The sequence below is a fragment of the Moschus berezovskii genome, chromosome 10 (genome assembly GCF_049115385.1).
Source record: "Moschus berezovskii isolate FMDL1 chromosome 10, NW_MosBer_1.0, whole genome shotgun sequence".
In the NCBI taxonomy this organism is placed as follows: Eukaryota; Metazoa; Chordata; class Mammalia; order Artiodactyla; family Moschidae; genus Moschus; species Moschus berezovskii.
In genome coordinates, this window is record NC_142469.1 from 76,178,730 (window position 1) to 76,198,582 (window position 19,853).

A 19,853-nucleotide genomic window follows, 5' to 3' on the forward strand; every position below is an offset into this window, starting at 1 on the left:
AGGCACTTTGTTCCTGCAAATTCACCTTTCAGATTTGGGCTACTAATAGACTTGCATTCTGTGAATATAATGAAGAAAGTAAAATTAGAGAAAGGTGGACTCAGAGCATATTGGGCCTGACGGGAAATTCGGTCCAGGATCATACAAAAAAAGCAGGGAATGATGGTGGGGAAACAACGGTTGACTTTTTTCAGGAAATTCCAGCAATGGTTTTTAATCCTTATGGAATAAACATAACAGCTGTCAGAAGCTGCTTCTGTTTGGTCTTTCTCTGAAATAAATGAACGTCATCTTGGTTTCACATTCTTGCCAAGCATAAATGTGGGACCCAGCCACCCACATATCAAATGGTCCTTAAAAGAGGATGTGAGAAAAACTACCAGGTCAATTTTCATTGAAATAGGCCCTGACAAATGTTACTTGTGGGATTTTTTTTTTAGATTGGTCCTGATAAATGGTATTTGTAGGACTAAAAGGTAGTATTCAAAAAAGTTTTAACTGAACTTTAAGTGCTTTCTTACATTTCAAAAATCATGGGGCCACCTGTGGATTATAGCTTTCAATTACACTACTCCCTGAGAAATAGGTCATGCATCTGAGTAAATGAAATATTCCATATGCATGCACAAGCATAGTACGAATAGCTCATCTAGGAGCTTCTATTGCCATTTGCAAAAACTCAGGAAAATCTAAAAATCTTTGCATGGCATGGAAAAATGACTGTGGCTTGAGATCAGGCACATTTCTTGCATTTGTTCAAAGCGCTGTTATGTATTACTCTTTAGAGCATTTTAGTAAGTTATGCAAAAATACACTTCCAACAGTTATTAAAGCTGGCCAAAGCAACCCAATGTATTAGTCAAATTACTGAGGACTGGAGTTTTCCACTGAATACATTGCTATATCCTATCCTAAAAGAAGGGCGAAAAAGAAACAAAAAACCATTCTCGTGTGACATGGGGAATACATTTTACCTTCCTAATTGGACGGCTAGGCTTCTTTTTCCTCTTTTCTTTCTCACTTTATTACACTGCTTCTCTCTTTTTAATCAAAACAATCCCATTAATTAGCATCTTCTCAAAAGGAAGATTTTAAGTGGACCACATTCCTAATTGCATGGATTTTGGTATTACTTCACTTTACCAAAATAAATAAATAAATAAATTGTGGACACATATCTGGGGCCAAATGAATTAATGCCAGATTGACAAATATTTTTTGCAGTTAATATATATTAAGGATGGGATCATGTCCATTAAGAGAAAATAGGTTTACTTGCAGAACTTCACGATTCATGAATAAAAACTTTATTCATTTGATTACACAGAATCTTCTCTTTTTTCCCAGTTGTCACTTTGAGAACTTCTCATAGACATATTCCTACCTAAGCCACTTTAACAGAACAAAGTCAGAATGCTAACATGCAATCCCACGTTGAATTTTCCCCATGCATTTCGTGCACTGTGCCTGAAAGCTGCCAGCCAGCTAGCCTGTGCGTGACCCCCCGTCCACAGCAGCCTGGGCAGCCATTCGGACAGAGTTGTTTTCTTAAATTATACAAACCTCCAACATTAAATTGCTATGTCTGACATAAATATTATCTCCTTCTACTCTCAAGGAATTTTTCTGTGAAATTAAATCACACATAGGGAGGGAGGGGGAAGGCAAATAAACGTTAAGTGTATCAATCAGCAAGCACCATAAATGACCCAGAGTTGGACAGTCTAAGACATTAAAAGAAAAATAAAAAAATCATAAGACCCTAAAGCCACAATGAGCAAAAGTCACAAATAAATCCTAAATGTGCACCACCCCACCCCCGCGCAATCATAATGACAGGCAGCAACTACCAGGAATTTAACTTTGGGGGAATAATATCCACCTCCTCCAGCTGTGTTTCGTCCTCTTCCATCTTCGCCTGAAGTCACCCAGCAAGCGGCCAGAGAGAAGGGGAGTATTATTGGAAACGCTATCACTGGTGCAAATAAGCTGTATTTGAACTTAAATGGTGAACCAGCATTACCAACCTTTATTGTCTGGCCCTCAGAAGACGCAGAATATTAAGCCACTTTGGTCTTTCTTCACCTACAATGTTGTACAAATGATGGAAATGGTCCTTTGCAAAGGTGGAATAGAGAAGGGAAGCTTCACTCTTTCTCAGTCACCAGATATGTGTTGTTTTTTAATATGTTTTGACTCAGGAATGAAAAATATGAGAGTGTAAAAATGGCATAATTCAGTCTGTTCTAACCTGAAATTTTAAGTCACTGGCTGTGAGGGCAAAGTGTAATGATGAAAATTTTAGCTTTCACTTTCTATCAGGGACAAATGTTCACCCTACATAGATTTCTTTCCTTGGGGAGGAACTGGTTTATTTTGCTACTTTCATGTAAAATCGTGGATAGTAAAAACTATTCTTGAGTTTTACAGTCACTTTTCTTTCATAAAATTTTTCAAACAAGCATATTTATTCATAGTTGGACGATTCTCAGTTATCTAATGATCCAAAGAATAAATCTGTGTATTTAAAACTAACAGAAACACTGATGACTACTGACTCATGGAAGGGAATAGCGTAAAAGGAAAATATTAATTCAGATACCAAAGGAAAACAGTTTAACTTTCACATGTTGATTTAGAGAAGGATCATATACATTATTTTTCTTCTTTACTGTGCTTTTTTTTTTTTAACCATTAAAGCATTTTTGAGCGGTAAACCGGGAACTCAAGAGTATCTTTTGATCAAAAGGGAAAAACAGAATACACTCAACAATCTGTTAAGAACAATCTTCTAATTCCTTGGTCAACATTTCTCTAAAATGTCAATCTTTGGCATTCCTTGGGTAACCTTTAGGAATCAGATTCTCCTCCTATGCTTAATTATCTTCACATTTTTCCTTAGGTTTGCTCTAAATTTTGTGATTTATTCTATGTAGAAACAGTACCTACAGGATATGGGACACTAGGTTCCCAGACCACATTTAGCAAAAAAAAAAAAAAACCTACTGTACATGTAAGCACAGCTTAGTACTGCAGAGGTAGCCTTATATGGGGCAGAAATCCTCAAACCAGATACTTAATTTTAAATAAAAGGTCACTAAGAGGTCTGACCCAACCTTAGGGCTACAGAGTCTACAGAGTCAAAATGCTGTGGTTCATTTTTTCTTAAGTATTTTTTAAAGATAACAGAAGAGTATCTTCCTTAAAAATACCTGACAGTGACTCTCAGATATGATTTTGAGTAAAAAAAAAAAAAAAAAGTAAAAGAAAATAAACTACATGAACTTCATCTGGGTCCCAAATGCTACAATAATAGGGAGACAAAGAGTTTCTGAGATTAGACCTACACACATATCAGAAGTAACTCACAGGTGCATTCTCCTAAGTGAAGAACAAGCTCGGCTTTCTAACAGTGAAATAGTAACATTAAGGAATTCTACTAAAACATATCGATCAGTTATGTCCACTGTATTCGAAGTTCTATACCAAAATAAAATTTCCATCCTAAAGGAACAGCATTAACTTTTATGTGCAAAGTGGACAGACCCAAGTCAGACTATTAAGGGCAATGGAGGGCCCCTCTCCTTTTTTTGTGGCCTAGTATGGTTCAGATATTTATTTTAAAAACCTATAACTTTGCACTCAACGTAGAATGTGTGGACCTAGGCAATGAATGTCAGTGAGGGGAAATGCTTAATTACACTTATTTCTCATGCACTAAAGCTAAGTGTGTGTGTGAAAGTGTGCAGATCATACTGTTTTGAGGGCAACCCATGATGAGATTTATGCACATGTTTACACTCTACATTAGGAAGGGTATAAGATGAAGTGGAGCTTTGTTGCCCGCACAGATTTAAAGCTTACGGAGGAGAGCCAGTAACTGCTTCCTCTTCCTCTGTTTTGTCACTCAAGTCACAGTCATAAGGAACAGTCAGGGAGGCAGCTTTCGCCTCCAGATAGCAGAGGGATAGAGCCAGAGGAAGGGAAAAGGTGAGAGAAAAAGGCATTGACTGAGAAGCAGCGAGAAGGAGCCCAAAGATGAGGGTGAGAGAGGGAAGGAACGAAGGGGAGCTGATGGGGACGTAGTGCCAGACATCTGCGGGGAGGAAGGAGACCCAGACCTTGGGGAGGCTGGGGAAGGCAAGGCACCCCTTGTCATCGAGGAGCGAGGGGAAGCGAGGCAGAAAGCATCTGCAGAAACTGAAGGAGAAGGACCCACACTCGGAATCCATTTGGTCAGCCTCTTTGAGAGGCTTCTCGGGTGCAGGGGGGCAGTCAGACTCAGGAGGGGCTTCAAGAGGACCCAAGCCAGGATCACAGGGCCCCTGCTCTGACGTCTCGCTTGTGGAAAGGCGCTCTAAGCTGTCCAGGGTGATACGATCGGCCTCCCCAAAGGGGTCTTCCTCTGAAATGTCAGAGAGGAAGTCCAATTCAGGGACGGGCAACAGGTTTGGGGAAAGAGATGAAGCACAGCGGATGAGCGGTGAAGGTGGGCACAAGGAAACAGGCTGTTCCCGAAAGCAAACCCATGGCTGAATGTGAAGTTACACAGCGGACACAATCAAAGGAGAACCAAAGGTAAAAGGATGAAAGAGGAGAAAAGAAGACAGTTAGTGAAAACGTTTACTAAGAGGTAACGACTGTATTAACCGTATCATTAGAAAATTAGTTAAATGATCCATTTTTAAAAGAGGAAAACTGGACTACTAGCATCACATACAACTTAACAGGCATAGCCTGATTCAATTAGTATTTCCTGACTGGCTGCAAAGGGATCCTATGAAACTTAGACAGCATTATTACTTTTAAACCTGGCTGCTGACAAACACTGAAAGTATCTGGGAAAAGGCACGCTGAGTCAGTTGCCAAAAACAGGCAGAATTTCCCTTGGAATTTAAGAGAACTCTTTTTTTGTATCATATTAACCATGCAGAATGGAATAAAGACTTCCCGTGATGCTGAGCTCTCCTGTTTCGGATAGAAGCAGCCACTCTACTGGGTACACTGGTGGCGTGTTGTTGTTCACTCACTAAGTCGTGTCTGACTCACTGAGACCCCACAGACTGTAGCACGCCAGGCTTTCCTGCCCTTCACTATCTCCTGGAGCTTGCTGAAACTCATGTCCAGTGAGTCGGTGATGCCATCCAATCATCTCATCCTCTGTCACCCCCTTCTCCTCCTGCCTTCCATCTCTCCCAGCATCAGGGTCTTTTCCAATGAGTTGGTAGCATAATCATAAACTCTCCTGACAACTATTCAGTTATTGATGGATGTTGTTTGATGTGATATCCTTTATTTTTAGTTAATATTTAACCAAATCCTTTGTAGAATATGATAGTTAAAGACTTTCTAAAAAAGGAATGAAAAGGATTTAATGGCTTGCTCTACCTGAAGCACTTGTCCCTGCAGCATAAGGCAGGGCCCCCATGGTGCCTGAGCCCTTCTCTCTGCCGGGGTTGGGAGCTATCACTGCAGGAATTCCTGAGACACTGGCAGTTATCTCTTCTAGCAGGTTCTTTATATATTCATGTTACACAACTTTAAAATTTTCAATGTCAAAATTCTGAAAACATTATAATTTTCAAAGTTAAATTTCTGGAAATATTATAAATCCCCAGGATGATTTTCTTTTTCATGTTTACTTCCAATGTTACCTGTTTAAAAGTTTCTCTGTGGGATATAGAAAAGAGATCTGAAGGACTCAAAGTCACTTCAGATCAACTTCTAAATGACTATACTTACACTTGCCCATGGTAATATAAAATAACCCAAACAAGTCTGAAAGCACAATATAGGTTACTTCTCCATTCATTATGGCACGCGCACCGAATAAGACCGAAAGCCACACACCATCTTTTCATACAGTATTCACAAAACAATTACTTTTAGCTTAAGAATTTCTTCTTCAGTGACAGATTATTAATGAAAAACCATAAAGACCACTTTTCTTCATTTCAAAATATTCAAGTCAATATCATAATAAAATTATCAAGACATAGGCTACATCTTAAAATTTACTTGTAACAAACCAAATATGAATTCAAATCATAGCTTTTATAATTCGGTGGCTTAATGAAATAGCATGATTATAAAGATGGACAAAAGTTCAATAAACTACTTACTTGGATTAAAGTAATTTATGTTGAAATATTTTGCTTTGAACAATAACCAGAAAAAGTTTAGAGACTCAGTCCAAAAGAGCAAGAGTCTACACACATATGAAAGGTGGAAATTTTTATCAACAGAGAAAATAAAATGACTGGTTTTAAATGATACTTGAGTTCTGAAACAAATGCAAAAGACAGCCTCTGATCTAAGTACACATTTAAAACTGCATATTCCACTAATTCACCATACCTTTCCTTCAATGAGCGGCATATGCGGGGCTTTAGTTGGGCTTCTCAGGTCCCTTCTGCCATCACCATCTTGTACCACAGCAGTGCTCACAACTCCAGGGCCTTGTGCTGAAACCTCCCCAGCAGGGCCAGGAAAATCCTTCATAAGACTTTGGTCCACAGCATCAATCGGAGCTAGTGACGAGTGAACATAGGGATCACGTTAGGATGTTTAAACGAGAAAACGTTATGGAAACCTCCCTTTCCAGATAAATAGGAAGCTTACGGACAGTTAATAGAAACTTGAAGATCTTTGATCATGAAAATAACAAATCAAATAAACTCATGATTATTCTTTAAAAGAAAAATCTCTGAATTGTTAACCCATTAAATTACGCCAAGTTCTCAAGTCACAGATTTTTGAAGGAGAGATACTGATCATGGAATTGGCCAGTAGGAGGAGCTCTAAGACCAGGTGAAACAGCAGAGTCAGGGAAGTACCTCAGAATTACAATGTGAGCAGTACTTCAGTTCTCTGGGGTTTCTTTAATCTTGCCTGCACTTATTTCTGAATCTATCTATTGCAACAAATAACTACCTAGTTATTAAAATGGTTTGCTTTAATAAGTTTTAATAATTCCTCCATAAAGGAACCTTTAATTAGAATACTAGTCAAAATTATGATAAGACAGGAAAGGTAGATTTTAGAGAATTAACTTCTGTATTGATGTTTACTGTTTTTTATTTTTCTAACCTCCCTCCTGAATGCCTTGACTCGACCTGCAGCAAGCCGAATACATAGAAACCTTCTGCTTTAGCAAATCTGGCCTTTTGGGTCCTTTCATCTATCATACAGATGGGGAGGAACATGTACTGTATTGACATTTCTGTCATATGGCAGAGCAACCCAGGATGGCCTCAGATCTCAACAAGGCCAAGTGAGCAGCAACTGGCAAAAGTCTCTATCTTTAGTTTCTCCCCCGAAGAGTGGGACAACCACTGCAGTCATTTCACCTGCATTAAAAGCATCTTCCTGACACAGTATGGTTGGCTCTGGTTCCAGGCTCCCAGGGAAGCACAATAAAGACAGGCCTTTAGGCTGCAAGCTCTTGAAGGGCGAGGACTGTGTGTGACCCACCATACTGAACTTGGGCAACACCTGGACCCCTAATTCATGTGTTACAAGAAGCCTCTTAATCCATACCCCTCATATGCCCTGTCCAAACTTCCTTCTTTTCTAGTCTCACTTTCACCAAATTACTGAAGTCAGAAACCTAGAAGTCTTTTCCTTTACTCCTCAACAACCAGTACGTCCAATAGAGTCCTTGTATGTATTTCTAAACATGGCAAATTCCTTCCATCTCTATTTTACCATCCAGGTACCTTTTAAGAGTTTCATGGCTTTTAAACACTCATACTTTGGAAAGCCTGCACCAAATCCAATTAAACATTAAAACAAATTCACATCATACACTAAGTATAATTATTTTCTAGAGTTTTTTTGAACTTTTAAAAAGATTTTAATAATTTTTCCTTGAAAAGCATATGGCTTGAGTAACTCTTTAACCTAAGATTATGGTCCCTAAGCACTCATTATGCATACTCAGAAACTTACTGCAAAATGAGAAATGCTGACCTAGAAATGGTTTTAAATGTAATGATATCGAATTTTGATGAATATCAAATTTAAAGTTACATAATGAAGTTGGCAAGATGTTGACACTGCATACTTTTATTAAACAGTTACTGATTTCAGTTTGCTGCTATTAACTTTTGTCAGGTCTTACACCTTTGTAGAACCCTGAGATTATAAGCCCAAGGAGCTGAACCTACAGTGCTAAATGGCTAACTGGTCTACTACCATCTGAGACAAAACCACCGTGACTCTCCCCAGGACTATGCCTAACCAGTCGGCCTGAGCTTCCTCCCTCATCCTCTCCAATTGTTCTAGACATGGCATTAATCAAGTCACTTGTTTTTTAAAAGACAGCATTGTACACTTCATGGCATGCCAAACAGATGGGGAAACAATGGAAACAATGACAGACTTTTATTTTCTTGGGCTCCAAAATCACTGCAGATGGGGACTGCTGCCATGAAATTCAAAGACGCTTGCTCCTTGGAAGAAAAGCTATGACCAACCTAGACAGTATTAAAAAGCAGAGACGTTACTTTGCTGACAAAGGTCCCTCTAGTCAAAGCTATGGTTTTTCCAGTAGTCATGTATGGATGTGAGAGTTGGACCATGAAGAAACTTGAGCACCGAAGAACTGATGCTTTTGAACTGTAGTGTTGGAGAAGACTCTTGGGAGTCCTTTGGACTGCAAGGAGATTCAACCAGTCCATCCTAAAGGAGATTAGTCCCACTGGAAGGACTGATGATGAAGTTGAAACTCCAATACTTTTGATGTGAAGAACTCATTCATCGGAAAAGACCCTGATGCTGGGAAAGATTGAAGGCAGGAGGAGAAGAGGATGACAGAGGATAAGACAGTTGGATGGCATCACTGACTCAATGGACATGAGTTTGAATAAGTTCTGGGAGTTGGTGATGGACAGGGATCCTGGCATGCTGCAGTCCATGGGGTCGCAAAGAGTTGGACACAACTGAGTGACTGAACTGACCTATACACTGATGTGCTGGCACAAGTGTATACACATGTGTACCTATGAACACACAGAGTGTTCAGTGGTTCCCCAGAATAAAAACCACATTCCCCACTATAGCCTCCAAGGTCCTGTGTGATCTGTTCCCAGCCTACCTCTCCCCATCACTAATCAGCTCTGACTACATTTGCCTTCTTTCTGTTCCTGGAATGTATCAAGCTGTCCCCAAACGTGACCTTCAGACTTGCTACTACTACTGCTGCTACCTGGATTCTTTATCTCCTGTTCTACTCTTTCTCGTCCTTTAAGTCTCAGCCCAAATGGTTCTTCCTCAGACAGGCCTTACCCAGTCTGCAATGTCCTTGATTACACTTTCCACTTTCAGGAAATCATGAGTTCCCTGTTCTCACATGTACCCTGGGTGTTAGCACTCTCAGTGGCTGATCTGTCTCACTTCAGGTTTCACTGTGCAATCCTGGAATTTCACTGTTCTAAAACAGCTATCTAGGTTGATTTTTATTTGATATTTGATCTTTAGATATCACACAGAAAGTAAAAATCAGTGTAATCCCTAGTTGCTGCTGCTGCTGCTGCTGCTGCTAAGTCACTTCAGTCGTGTCCGACTCTGTGTGACCCCATAGACGGAAGCCCACCAGGCTCCCCCTTCCCTGGGATTCTCCAGGCAAGAACACTGGAGTGGGTTGCCATTTCCTTCTCCAATGTGTGAAAGTGAAAAGTGAAAGTAAAGTCGCTCAGTCGTGTCTGACCCTTAGCGACCCCACGGACTGCAGTCTACCAGGCTCCTCCATCCATGGGATTTTCTAGGCAAGAGTACTGGATCCCTAGTAAATTTATTCTAATTTGTCAAGCCTTAAATTGAAGGATATTTATATATCTAAATAGTCTGCTTACAAACAGAAAAAAGAAACTACGATACATGTAAATAACAATAACAAAAAAGGTACATTGATGGTGTGGTGGGGAAAATAAAGCTCAGTACCAGGTTACAGCCTAGCTTTGCTCTGAAGGGAAAAAAAAAAAAGAAGATAAGCCCTAACCAAATAGTTCCCTAGCTGTCTGGTCATGTATTGGCATGAAAAGCCTCCTATTTTTCACAATAACACAATAATCCTTTTGATGACTTGCCCATCTGATGAATTACAGTGTCCAAAACACAAAAGGAAAAATAATGGATTACTGTGCCATGTTTGCCGCTTTTACTTGTGAAAATCATTGTTTTCAGATACAGACCCACTATAACCCGCTGCACCAACTGCCCAAACAAGATGCTGGGTTTCCTTGAGCACAGTTTATACACCTCCAAGAAAAGGCACTGCGTTACTGCTCTTTTTAAACTCTAAAAACTCACAACATATGAGTTATAAAAACCTTGTAGTTTAAAAACAAAGGCCGAAACAGACAGTGTTACAGAAAGAGGAATGATTTCTCTCAAGGCATGAAACAACACTGATCGCATTTATTCAGCACTGTATAAATTCTCTGTGGCGAGGGGCAAGGCTTGTGAAATATTTACACAAGCGGGCACATTCTTCAGATTTACTTGGAAAGAAGTGCTCAGTTGTTGATGAGTTGAAAGATACTCTGACAACTATCGTACAGCAATAATTTATTAAATGTAAATCACTACATTTGGGGATGTGGACATTTATTCAAACCACAATTTATGATCCCGTTGCACATTTTTTCTGTGGCCTCATAAATTATATGAAAGATTCTCCAGAAGATTCAGTAACTATATACACCAAAATGCCCGCCAACAAATATTATTAACTATCTCTGTGTGTCTGCCCAGATCTGTTTCCTAAGTTTATTCCAGGAAAAATAGATCTAAGCCAATGAATGTCAATCCTTCACTAATGAGAGAAGATTTTTTATCTATTAGCATATTCAGCCTGCTTTAGCTAATTATATGAAACATAAGCCGTTCAAGTTTTATTTCAGAATGATTATCAGCAATATTAATAACAATCAAAAAAAGATTTTTGCTGATAAACAACAGTAAAATAGAACTTATCCAATTCAACAGTAAAGGATTTTTTGCATCTATGTTTTGAGATTAAGCAACCAAAAAACTTTGGGAAACTACTTTTGGTAGAAAAGCATCAACACCAGTTACTTGGTAGTAGGTAGAAAGGAAAAAAATTTTTTTAAATATCTTAAAAAAAAATAACCTCAGCTCTTTCATAGAAAACCTGCCATTAACCCAAAATTAGGGTAATAAGATATATATATATGAAAATGAAGGGAAGCAACATTGATTTATTTCCATGTGTAATTTATTTAAAAACTACAAATACATAGCTATTTAGAATTCAAATAGAAAAAATTTATACAAATTTGTACATGCCTCTCCTGGGGTGTAAGAAGAGATGAACACATAATATTTCCTTTCTTGTTGTTAGAACACTGTGCTTAAACTAATTCTTGAAGCTGTGAATGGTTTCCTATATGTTAGAATGTCTGTTAAGCTTTAATAAGAGTCTTTAAACCTAAAACTGTGATAATGCAATGAATGTTTTTCAGTCCCTTGAATAAAGGGTCTATATATGCTACCACACCAAAAACCCAAGTTTGCCATTAATTAATAAGTTCAAGAAATTAAATCACATAAAATACATCACAATTAAGAAGTCTATCCAACATCTCATCAAAAACTCTAACATATATGTTTTGACAGTGCCAAGAAAATTTAGGTTCAGAACGACAACTTCAAAACACTATAAAATGATTTTCATGTAAGTGTAATTAATAGTATTTTATTTACTCAGAAAAATAAAATATCTAGAGGCTATCCCTCTAGGTATTTCTAGGGGCCTTGGTAATAACTAGTTCAATATTTTCTAATCCCATTGGATGAGAAAAAGATGACTGGAATCCAGAATCCTAATACAATAAATATGTTTACCTCCATCTAGACTCCTGGAGACCCGTTTACTAGAAGTGCGTTCGAAGTATGGCGCCGGCCGGTCAATCAGGCTGCTGGCCTGGCGGGTCTGCGCCTGCGTACGGCCACTGTAGCGGAATTTGGACCCTAAGGTCAAGAACTTGGCCTTTGGTGGCTGCTCTGGAGACACAAGCCTATGAAGGTGGGGGAAGGGGAACAAAATTAGACTTCATGGATTTTTTTAACTTCAAAACTATATACTTAATATCTCACTTCATTAATATGATTATTTGGTCCAAAAAATGCTGCTTAAACTAATAAAAATGAACACTGTTTATAAACTCTCCTATATACAGAGCTTTATGATCATGGTAAGATGAATAAATCCTCATTCATGTATTCATGAGTGGTATGTTTTCCTCAACCTGAGCAAAAACGCAGCTGTTCTTTGTGTGTACCAAAGGTTATTTATTTGTATTAACTTAAATCATTTGTATAAGCACATATGCCTGAATTCTTGCTCCTAGCCTTAAGTGCCAAGCAGCAATCCATTACCATTAGCAGTTCTTAATATTTATGTCTATTTCTCTGGGAAAGAACATCTAACTCAAGAATCTGTTCCATCAAGTGATGCTCTCCCGTGAAGCACACAGCAGATCTGCAGAGATGACTAACACCCTTTATTGGCAGCGCGAGTCTACTGCTTAAACCCCGGGCCCGTAATAAATGAGGTAAAACTTTACTGATGTCAACTACTTCCAGACTTATGTGAAAACATATTTTTAGTAAATGAGTCAATCTTGTCTAGTATACAACTGAAATGATCTTGCTTTCACTGCCTGATCAAAAGCTGGCAAAGCATTTTAGTAAAACAGATAATCCCAGAGCTCTCAGAGAATGTATTAAATAAGAAGACTTCAGTTGACAGTTTCAGAATATGGAGAACTCCACCAAAATTTTTCTTATCATTTTCCAGAGCAGCATGATTTCTTAAAGGGTTCTTTGCCATATCAAGTATGTCAGGCATTTCTGCTCAATTTTTAGAAATCTTGTGCTTAACAAGCAATGAAGAGAGTTTCAAATCTAGGGTAAAGCCACATATAGTAATTCAAGAGGTGGCTTCCCATCAATTCAGAATTCTCAATCTTATTAACCCAGAAATACAACGTGTTAGAATGAAACTGATGAAAAAAGAACTGATACATTGTTGGCTTGAGTCTTGCCCTGGGGAGTGGCAGAAGTGTTTCTTGAGAACATCCATGTTATGCCAACAGATCTTCAAAGGAGATACAGATGATACTGCTGAGAAAGTAAAATCTGACGACATCGGTGCCTGAAACTATGCTTTGGAAAAAGCTCTATATCCTTAAATTAGAAAGCCAGAATGTTAAGACATTTAGACAGGAAATGAACTCTTATCTGTGCTCTGTATTCTCTTTATCTACATGGAAGAAACTGAGGCGCTGAAAGCCTACACCAACCATGAGGACCAGGGGCAAGGAGAGAAAGGTGGTCATTTCCCATGCACTGCTTTCTGATGTGCTGAATATGGCAGGTTTCCCTACCATGCAATCCACCTAACTATGGTCAAAGAATGCTATGGAAGAAAGCAGCTATGTATAGAGAAAAGGGTCACTGACAAGCTCATCGGTGCAGTAATTAACAAATGCTCATTCTCCTTGAAAAACAAGTTGACTAAATCACATTTATTTTCATCATCTATTCATGAATTATGCTCTGTAGGTACTGAGAGACCAGTACCTATAAAAAAAGAGACATTTCTAAAAACTATCTCAAATGAGAAATATGTATTGGTGACCCAAAAGGAAATACACCCCGCTCCACAAAACCTTTTAAACTAAAGACAACCAGTGCTGGAGAGAATGTGGAAAAGCCGGGACCCCTGCAATACTGTTGGTAGAAGTACAAAATGGTGCAGAAACTGTGTAAGACAGTTGGGAGGCTCCTTAAAAAATTAAAAATAGAAATATCACATGATTCATCAATCCCACACATGGGTATTTTTCTAAAAGAACTGAAATCAGGATCTCAAAGAGGTATGAGCATTTCCATATTTAATATAGCAATGGTCACAATAATTAAGATGTGGAAACAACCTAACCATCCACTGATAAGTAAATGGATAAAGGAAATACAGGATACACATAAAATGGAACACTATTCATCCTTTAAAAAAAAAAAAAAGGAAATTCTGCAATATGTGACAACAGACCCTGAGAAAATTATGCTTAGGTGAAACAAGCCAGACACAGAAGACAAGTACTACATAATTCTGTCGATATGGGGTATTCAAAACAGTCAAATTCACAGACTCAAAGATTTGAATGGTGGTTCTCAGGGGGTGCGAGAGGGGGCAATGGGGAGTTGCTAATCACTAGGGAAAAACTTTCAACTAAACAGGATAAGATTTGCTCAGTCATGTCCAACTCTTTGCGACCCCATGAACTATACAGTCCATGGAATTCTCCAGGCCAGAATACTAGAGTGGGTAGCCTATCCTTCTCCAGTGGATCTTCCCGACCCAGGAATCGAACCAGGGTCTCCTGCATTGCAGGCAAATTCTTTTAACAGCTGAGTTACGAGGGAAGCCCCATTGTACCTACAGTCAGTAATAATACTTAAAATGTGTTAAGTGACCCTGCCACTATAAAATAAAATTATTTTAAAAGGAGAAAAAAAGACTAGAGGCAAAGAGGAGGGTGAGACTGGACTATCTGGCAGCCTCTGCAGGTTCTCCTCTGCTGACTGTAACTCAACCACAGGCCACATCTTCCCAGAATGAGCAGCTCCATTTGCGCATTTTCTCTTATGTCCAGTTTGCAAAAAATATAAATCCAAGAAATACAAGAAAAATACTTTAAATCTAAGAAATACAAGATATAAGTCATAATGCAAAAGGGGGAAAGTCATTAACCAGACGATTTTTATTTTATGTCACATTGAGATAAAAGGGCTTTCCTGCCCAAATGACTGACAATGGGGACCACATACGCAAAGTATTAGCTTACAAATTAATTTCCTGATCACAAAGAAATCTTTAAGCAATTAAGCTACAATTAAACAGAAACAGACATCAAAACAAAACAAAAAAGGGTTGAACACAAGTATTTATGAGTTTTCTCCAAAAGAATTTTTTGGTGACTTAAGTCAGTGGTAACGTGACTCCTCTGAAATGAGTGTATTAGAGCAGTCTTGAAAGTAGATAAACAGCACCCTATGCTACCAAACCAAGAATAATGATGAGTGACAAACATTATCACATACCAGAAATGGGTCTAAGTTTGTTTCATGAGGGCTATACCGTTCACTTTTCAAAGCAACCCTATAATGCAGGTACTATTATTACTACCACCACATGAATGATGAAATGGAGGCTCACAAAGGGTGAGTAACTTACCCACAGTCACACATCTAGGATGTGGAGGGACAGCATTAGACCTTAAGAGTACAGAGCAGAAACTTTAAAGATGAAGGGTCAAGTACACAGCTGTCCAGGCTGCAGAGACAGGAAGCTGAGGCGAGGGAGAAAAGACCAGCACACTCTGCTAAGAAAACTGATGTTGAAAATCATGCCCATGAATAAAAGTATGACAGAAGACAGGATGAAAGCCACAGGAGGCTGCTAAGTCTAAGGAGATCTTCTGGTGTTTTTCCTGTTTGCTTGTTTCTTTGTTTTGTTTTTAAGGGAACAAGACATGCACCTATTTATTGTCCAAAAAAGATGTCAAAGGCACCCACTGAAGGGCATGATTTACAGAATGCAATCCTACATGAGGCATGGGATCAAGGCAGAGGAACGACTCTTCTTCCTTGAGACAAGAGAAGAAGAATGAATGAAAGAGAGGGAAATGATGCTTAGTTATACACAAAAAGAGAAGATGCATGAAACCAAGAACACTCAAGACCCACAGTGTCTCCTATCAGCATACCCCATGATGGAGGGCATCTGAGCAGTGGGGCCAGGGGCTCAAGAAGACCATGCACATTTGCGATGGTGGCCCTGAGGATGCAGCCAATGTAGGAAATGATCGCTCTGCAATAGCATCGATCCACAGGGCTGTGTGAGTGTGTCTAGGAGAACAGTTATGCTATTGAAAGTACTGTGTGGCAGCACAGGTATAGAAATGATGAGATCAGGACACAGGATTAATCCAGAGCCAGGAGACTAGAGGCTGATGTGCAACAATGACCGGGGTTAAGGGGGTTAGAATACTGCTGACAAACTAGCAAAGGGGCAGGTCCAGAGCTGGTTTCGTTGGGAAAGAAGTGAAAGCAGAGGGAGCTGGTAAGAGCAATTAGGTGAAACCTAAGGTGAGTGACCGGAGAAGGCAATGGCAAGCCACTCCAGTACTCTTGCCTAGAGAATCCCATGGACGGGGGAGCCTGGTGGGTTGCAGTCCATGGGGTCGCTACGAGTCTGACGTGGCTGAGCGACTTCACTTTCACTTTTCACTTTCACACATTGGAGAAGGAAATGGCAACCCACTCCAGTGTTCTTGCCTGGAGAATCCCAGGGACGGGGGAGCCTGGTGGGCTTCCGTCTATGGGGTCACACAGAGTCGGACACGACTGAAGTGACTTAGCAGCAGCAGCAGCAAGGTGAGTGACAGCGGAGGAATAGCCAAGGTGGGAGGGGAGAAGGAGGGGCAACTGGAGTTTTAGACCATGGCAGAAGATCAGTTCTAAGCCATGAGGAGCTTGGCCAGGTGACAGGAACAGACACACAAATGGGGAGCCCGCAGAACCATAAAGGTGTGGCTGTGTCTGCCACTCTATCCACTGCCACCATCTCGGATCTTGAGGGTACCCAGAGCTGCTCACATGAATCCCAAGCTGTTTTCTCAAAATTACCTGTAGAAAGTATGATGTTCCACACACACCTTCCATAGCCTTTTTGCTGCCCGATGGTTTGGCAGCTTAAAGCCAATGGTGCTCTCGAACTGTTCCAGCTAGAATAAATCCATAAGACAAATCAGCATGTCTCCTTAAGAGCTGATTAGAAGTTACAGAAAATCATGGGCTCAGATATCTCACTAAAAACTAATTGTTCCTTTTGAAAAAAAGGCAAATATCAACCACTGACATAAACCAGCTACCCTTTAATGTCCACTAAAATTCATCTTACCACCTGCCCATCCATGGATCTAGACCACTTAGCTGATTCAAAAGAAAAATGAACTTCCATGGTGTGGCAGGCGCATAGTACTTTCTCTTTTCTGTGAAATTGTGGCTGGTACTTGTTTTCTTACCAACAGGAATATATATGCAAGTTTATCATCAAAACTCTGACTTGACTTTTTTTTAACCACAGAGGAATAAATAATAGTTCATTTTCTTAAAACTCAATGGAAAAGAATTCTGCTAGCTCACGGCCATAAAGGAGAACACTGACAAAGCCCAATTAGATATGCCCAGGGCTATGTGACTTTGCTTACCTCTGCTGGCCTAACTTTAATGTAGAAGTTACTGCGCTTATAGGAGATTTTCAGGATTTTCGGCCAAGCGAAACGATTGATTCTCAGCCTGTCTTTGTAGATGAGGAGTCCATTAGCACATACACCCAGTTTGATATCCACACCTTCTGAGTCCTGCCAAGAGAAAGCCATTTGACCATGATTAAAGCTGTGAAAGTTATACAGGTTGGAAAACCAACAATCTCCCTCAAGCCATGTTCAAGAATGCCAATTTAACGGGTCTGTATTTCAATTTCAGCAACAGAAAACGTGTTAATAGAAGCAGTAAGACACATGACACATCTTAAATCTAAATACTCAACTTGAGGGGCCAGATTTTAGGTATAGCAACATGACTACAGGATGTAGTATTCTTCAAAAGGCCTAACTCATATGTTCTTGAGCTTGGCTGCAAAACCCAAAAGGGAGGAAACAGACCTCAGTTTAGACATCCTGAAGCTAGGGAGATAAAACTTGTTTTGTGAGAGGCTATTTCAGCTCCTGAGGACAGTGTGTCAGCTGGCCCTAAGGTGCAGTCAGCCATCTTACTGTAGGAAAATTTATCTCAGATGGACTGTGACAGCTAATGGCTGTTAAATAACGCCTATATTCTGCAAAACATTAACCTCTCAGACAGTTTCTATTCTAGGCTGACAGTGTTGAAATCTTTGAATTCTTTCAAGCAGTTTTCCAATAACTCTTAAGTGCTGACATCTAGTTCTCATTACAGCATTCCTTCAGCTGGCATATTTCAAAGGATGGCAGACTATTCTTAAACTTTTTAATACTGTTTTCTTTCCTCAGTGTTTTAATTTGAAAAAGATAACCATCTAGAATAATCATCAGCCTGAAAGACATTTTTAAAAATCAAATAAATTTACAGACAAAAGTTAAAAAAAAAAAAAGATTGTCTCCTTACATTTTAAGTAGTGTTGGAAGATCTAATATATATAATACTCAAGGATCTTTAAGAGAACTAGATCTCACTCAAGATTTGAAAAATCATTCAGAGATATTCACATATTCAGAAATCATTAATAACATCGAAAAGTTCTCACAAAACATGCTAAAACAAACCTCATACAGTCTAGGTTCAAGTCAATAAATGTGTAACATTTCAACTGTCTTGCTACTGAGAACAATTAAATGCAATTTTTATCTGTTTTTTAAAAACAGAAGAACAGTACTAGGTGTGTGTGTGTGAGTCGCTCAGTCATGTCCGACTCTTTGTGACCCCATGGACTGTAACCTGCCAGGTTCCTCTGTCCACGGAATTCTCCAGGTAAGAATACTGGAGTGGGTAGCCATTCCCTCCTCCAGGGGATCTTCCCGACCTAGGGATTGAATCACCTTGCAAGCAGATTCTTTACTGTCCGAGCCACCAGGGAAGTCCACAGTGCAAGGTAACTGATGCCAACTGTATTCACCACTATGATATGTGAATAATTCATATATATAAATAATATCACATTAAACCATCTGAACAGGTTTAAAAATCTCATCTATCAGGTGCTTTTATTCACCGATATCCAGACAGTCACAGTTCTCTCTAGGAACATAGTGAAAGCTGGAGTGAACCAGTCACAGGAACCCAAGCAACGTGGCACCAGACACAAAAGATGCATTTGCTCAAAATATCAATAACCAAGGCCACAGGGAGCGGGCCGGAAGATTGCCCAAGACAGCATGTTCTCTGCACGAAGAGGGAGGCAACCTTCATTTGAAACATTTAACAAAGCCATCACTAGTGTGAGGTAATCTTTCAACAGGACATTGAAGCTATTTTATCTGACTTAAAAATAAACACAATCTGGATCCAAGTTAATCAGATGATTTTCGATTGCTCTACATATTGTTTTAGAATTATCAGTATCTATATGAATAGAAATTACAGATAAAGAAGCTAAAGGTTTTAAAAAAAGCCCTAGTTCTCCACGGTTGACTTCTGCCACTCAGCAACAAAGTCAATAAAATAAACTAATAAAAAAGGAGCACTTTCCTTCCTTCCTTCCATCCGCCACGCTCACTGCCTCAGGAAGCTCCCCCAAGCGGGACATCAACAGGATCCCACGCCCACTGACTTCCAATGGGTTCAGCCAATGGGAAGTTCTCAGATAAGATCAGAGAGGAAGAAGTTGTTAAGGTCAGGGGTTTTAACACCCAGACTCCCTCCCTGTGTAGTCGCATCAGGGTGGCTCTGTCCTTGACAATCGCAGCTCCTGTCAAGCCCCCTCCACACAGATCTCTCCCCTGAGTTCTGACAGCTACTCTCTGCCTAACCAGTCCACACCCAGAGGGTTAGGAGAGTTGCTGTTAACAGCTCACAGGTATCATTCTACTCGTGATTTCCATCTGTCTTTGTCAAGAGCCCTTTTATTCAACATCCTCACCTTGTCCTGACCTAAGTGTGCCATTAAAAACTCTTTTGACAATAAAATATCAATTAAAAACTTTTAAACATGACCTCAAGGCAATGAAAAATGTATAAACACACAAAACTTTACATGAAAAGTGTTTTTAAATTGCTACAGA

General features: G+C 39.5%; 2 protein-coding genes across 13 annotated transcripts in view; both read right to left on the minus strand.

The window, feature by feature from the left end:
* EPB41L2 (erythrocyte membrane protein band 4.1 like 2) overlaps positions 1-19,853 on the minus strand; it is a 211,987-nt gene that overhangs the window by 38,144 nt on the left and 153,990 nt on the right. For 7 of the 12 annotated variants that reach the window (XM_088840745.1, XM_088840749.1, XM_088840748.1 and 4 more), the window contains 6 exons: positions 17,304-17,456; positions 16,720-16,817; positions 11,869-12,041; positions 6,358-6,530; positions 1,883-1,918; positions 1,564-1,626 (listed from right to left, as the gene is read on the minus strand). In XM_088840745.1, the coding sequence (XP_088696871.1) occupies positions 1,564-1,626; positions 1,883-1,918; positions 6,358-6,530; positions 11,869-12,041; positions 16,720-16,817; positions 17,304-17,456 (696 nt within the window). The remainder of the gene's footprint in view (positions 1-1,563; positions 1,627-1,882; positions 1,919-6,357; positions 6,531-11,868; positions 12,042-16,719; positions 16,818-17,303; positions 17,457-19,853) is intronic. The other 5 variants (XM_088840750.1, XM_088840746.1, XM_088840753.1 and 2 more) reach the window with 2 other exon arrangements.
* LOC148776335 (uncharacterized) lies at positions 1,925-5,853 on the minus strand. The gene is made up of 2 exons (XM_088840922.1): positions 5,827-5,853; positions 1,925-4,532 (listed from the first exon to the last, which is right to left on the minus strand). The coding sequence occupies exons 1-2, from the start codon at positions 5,851-5,853 to the stop codon at positions 3,861-3,863; spliced, it is 699 nt and encodes a 232-aa protein (XP_088697048.1). The 3' UTR covers positions 1,925-3,860.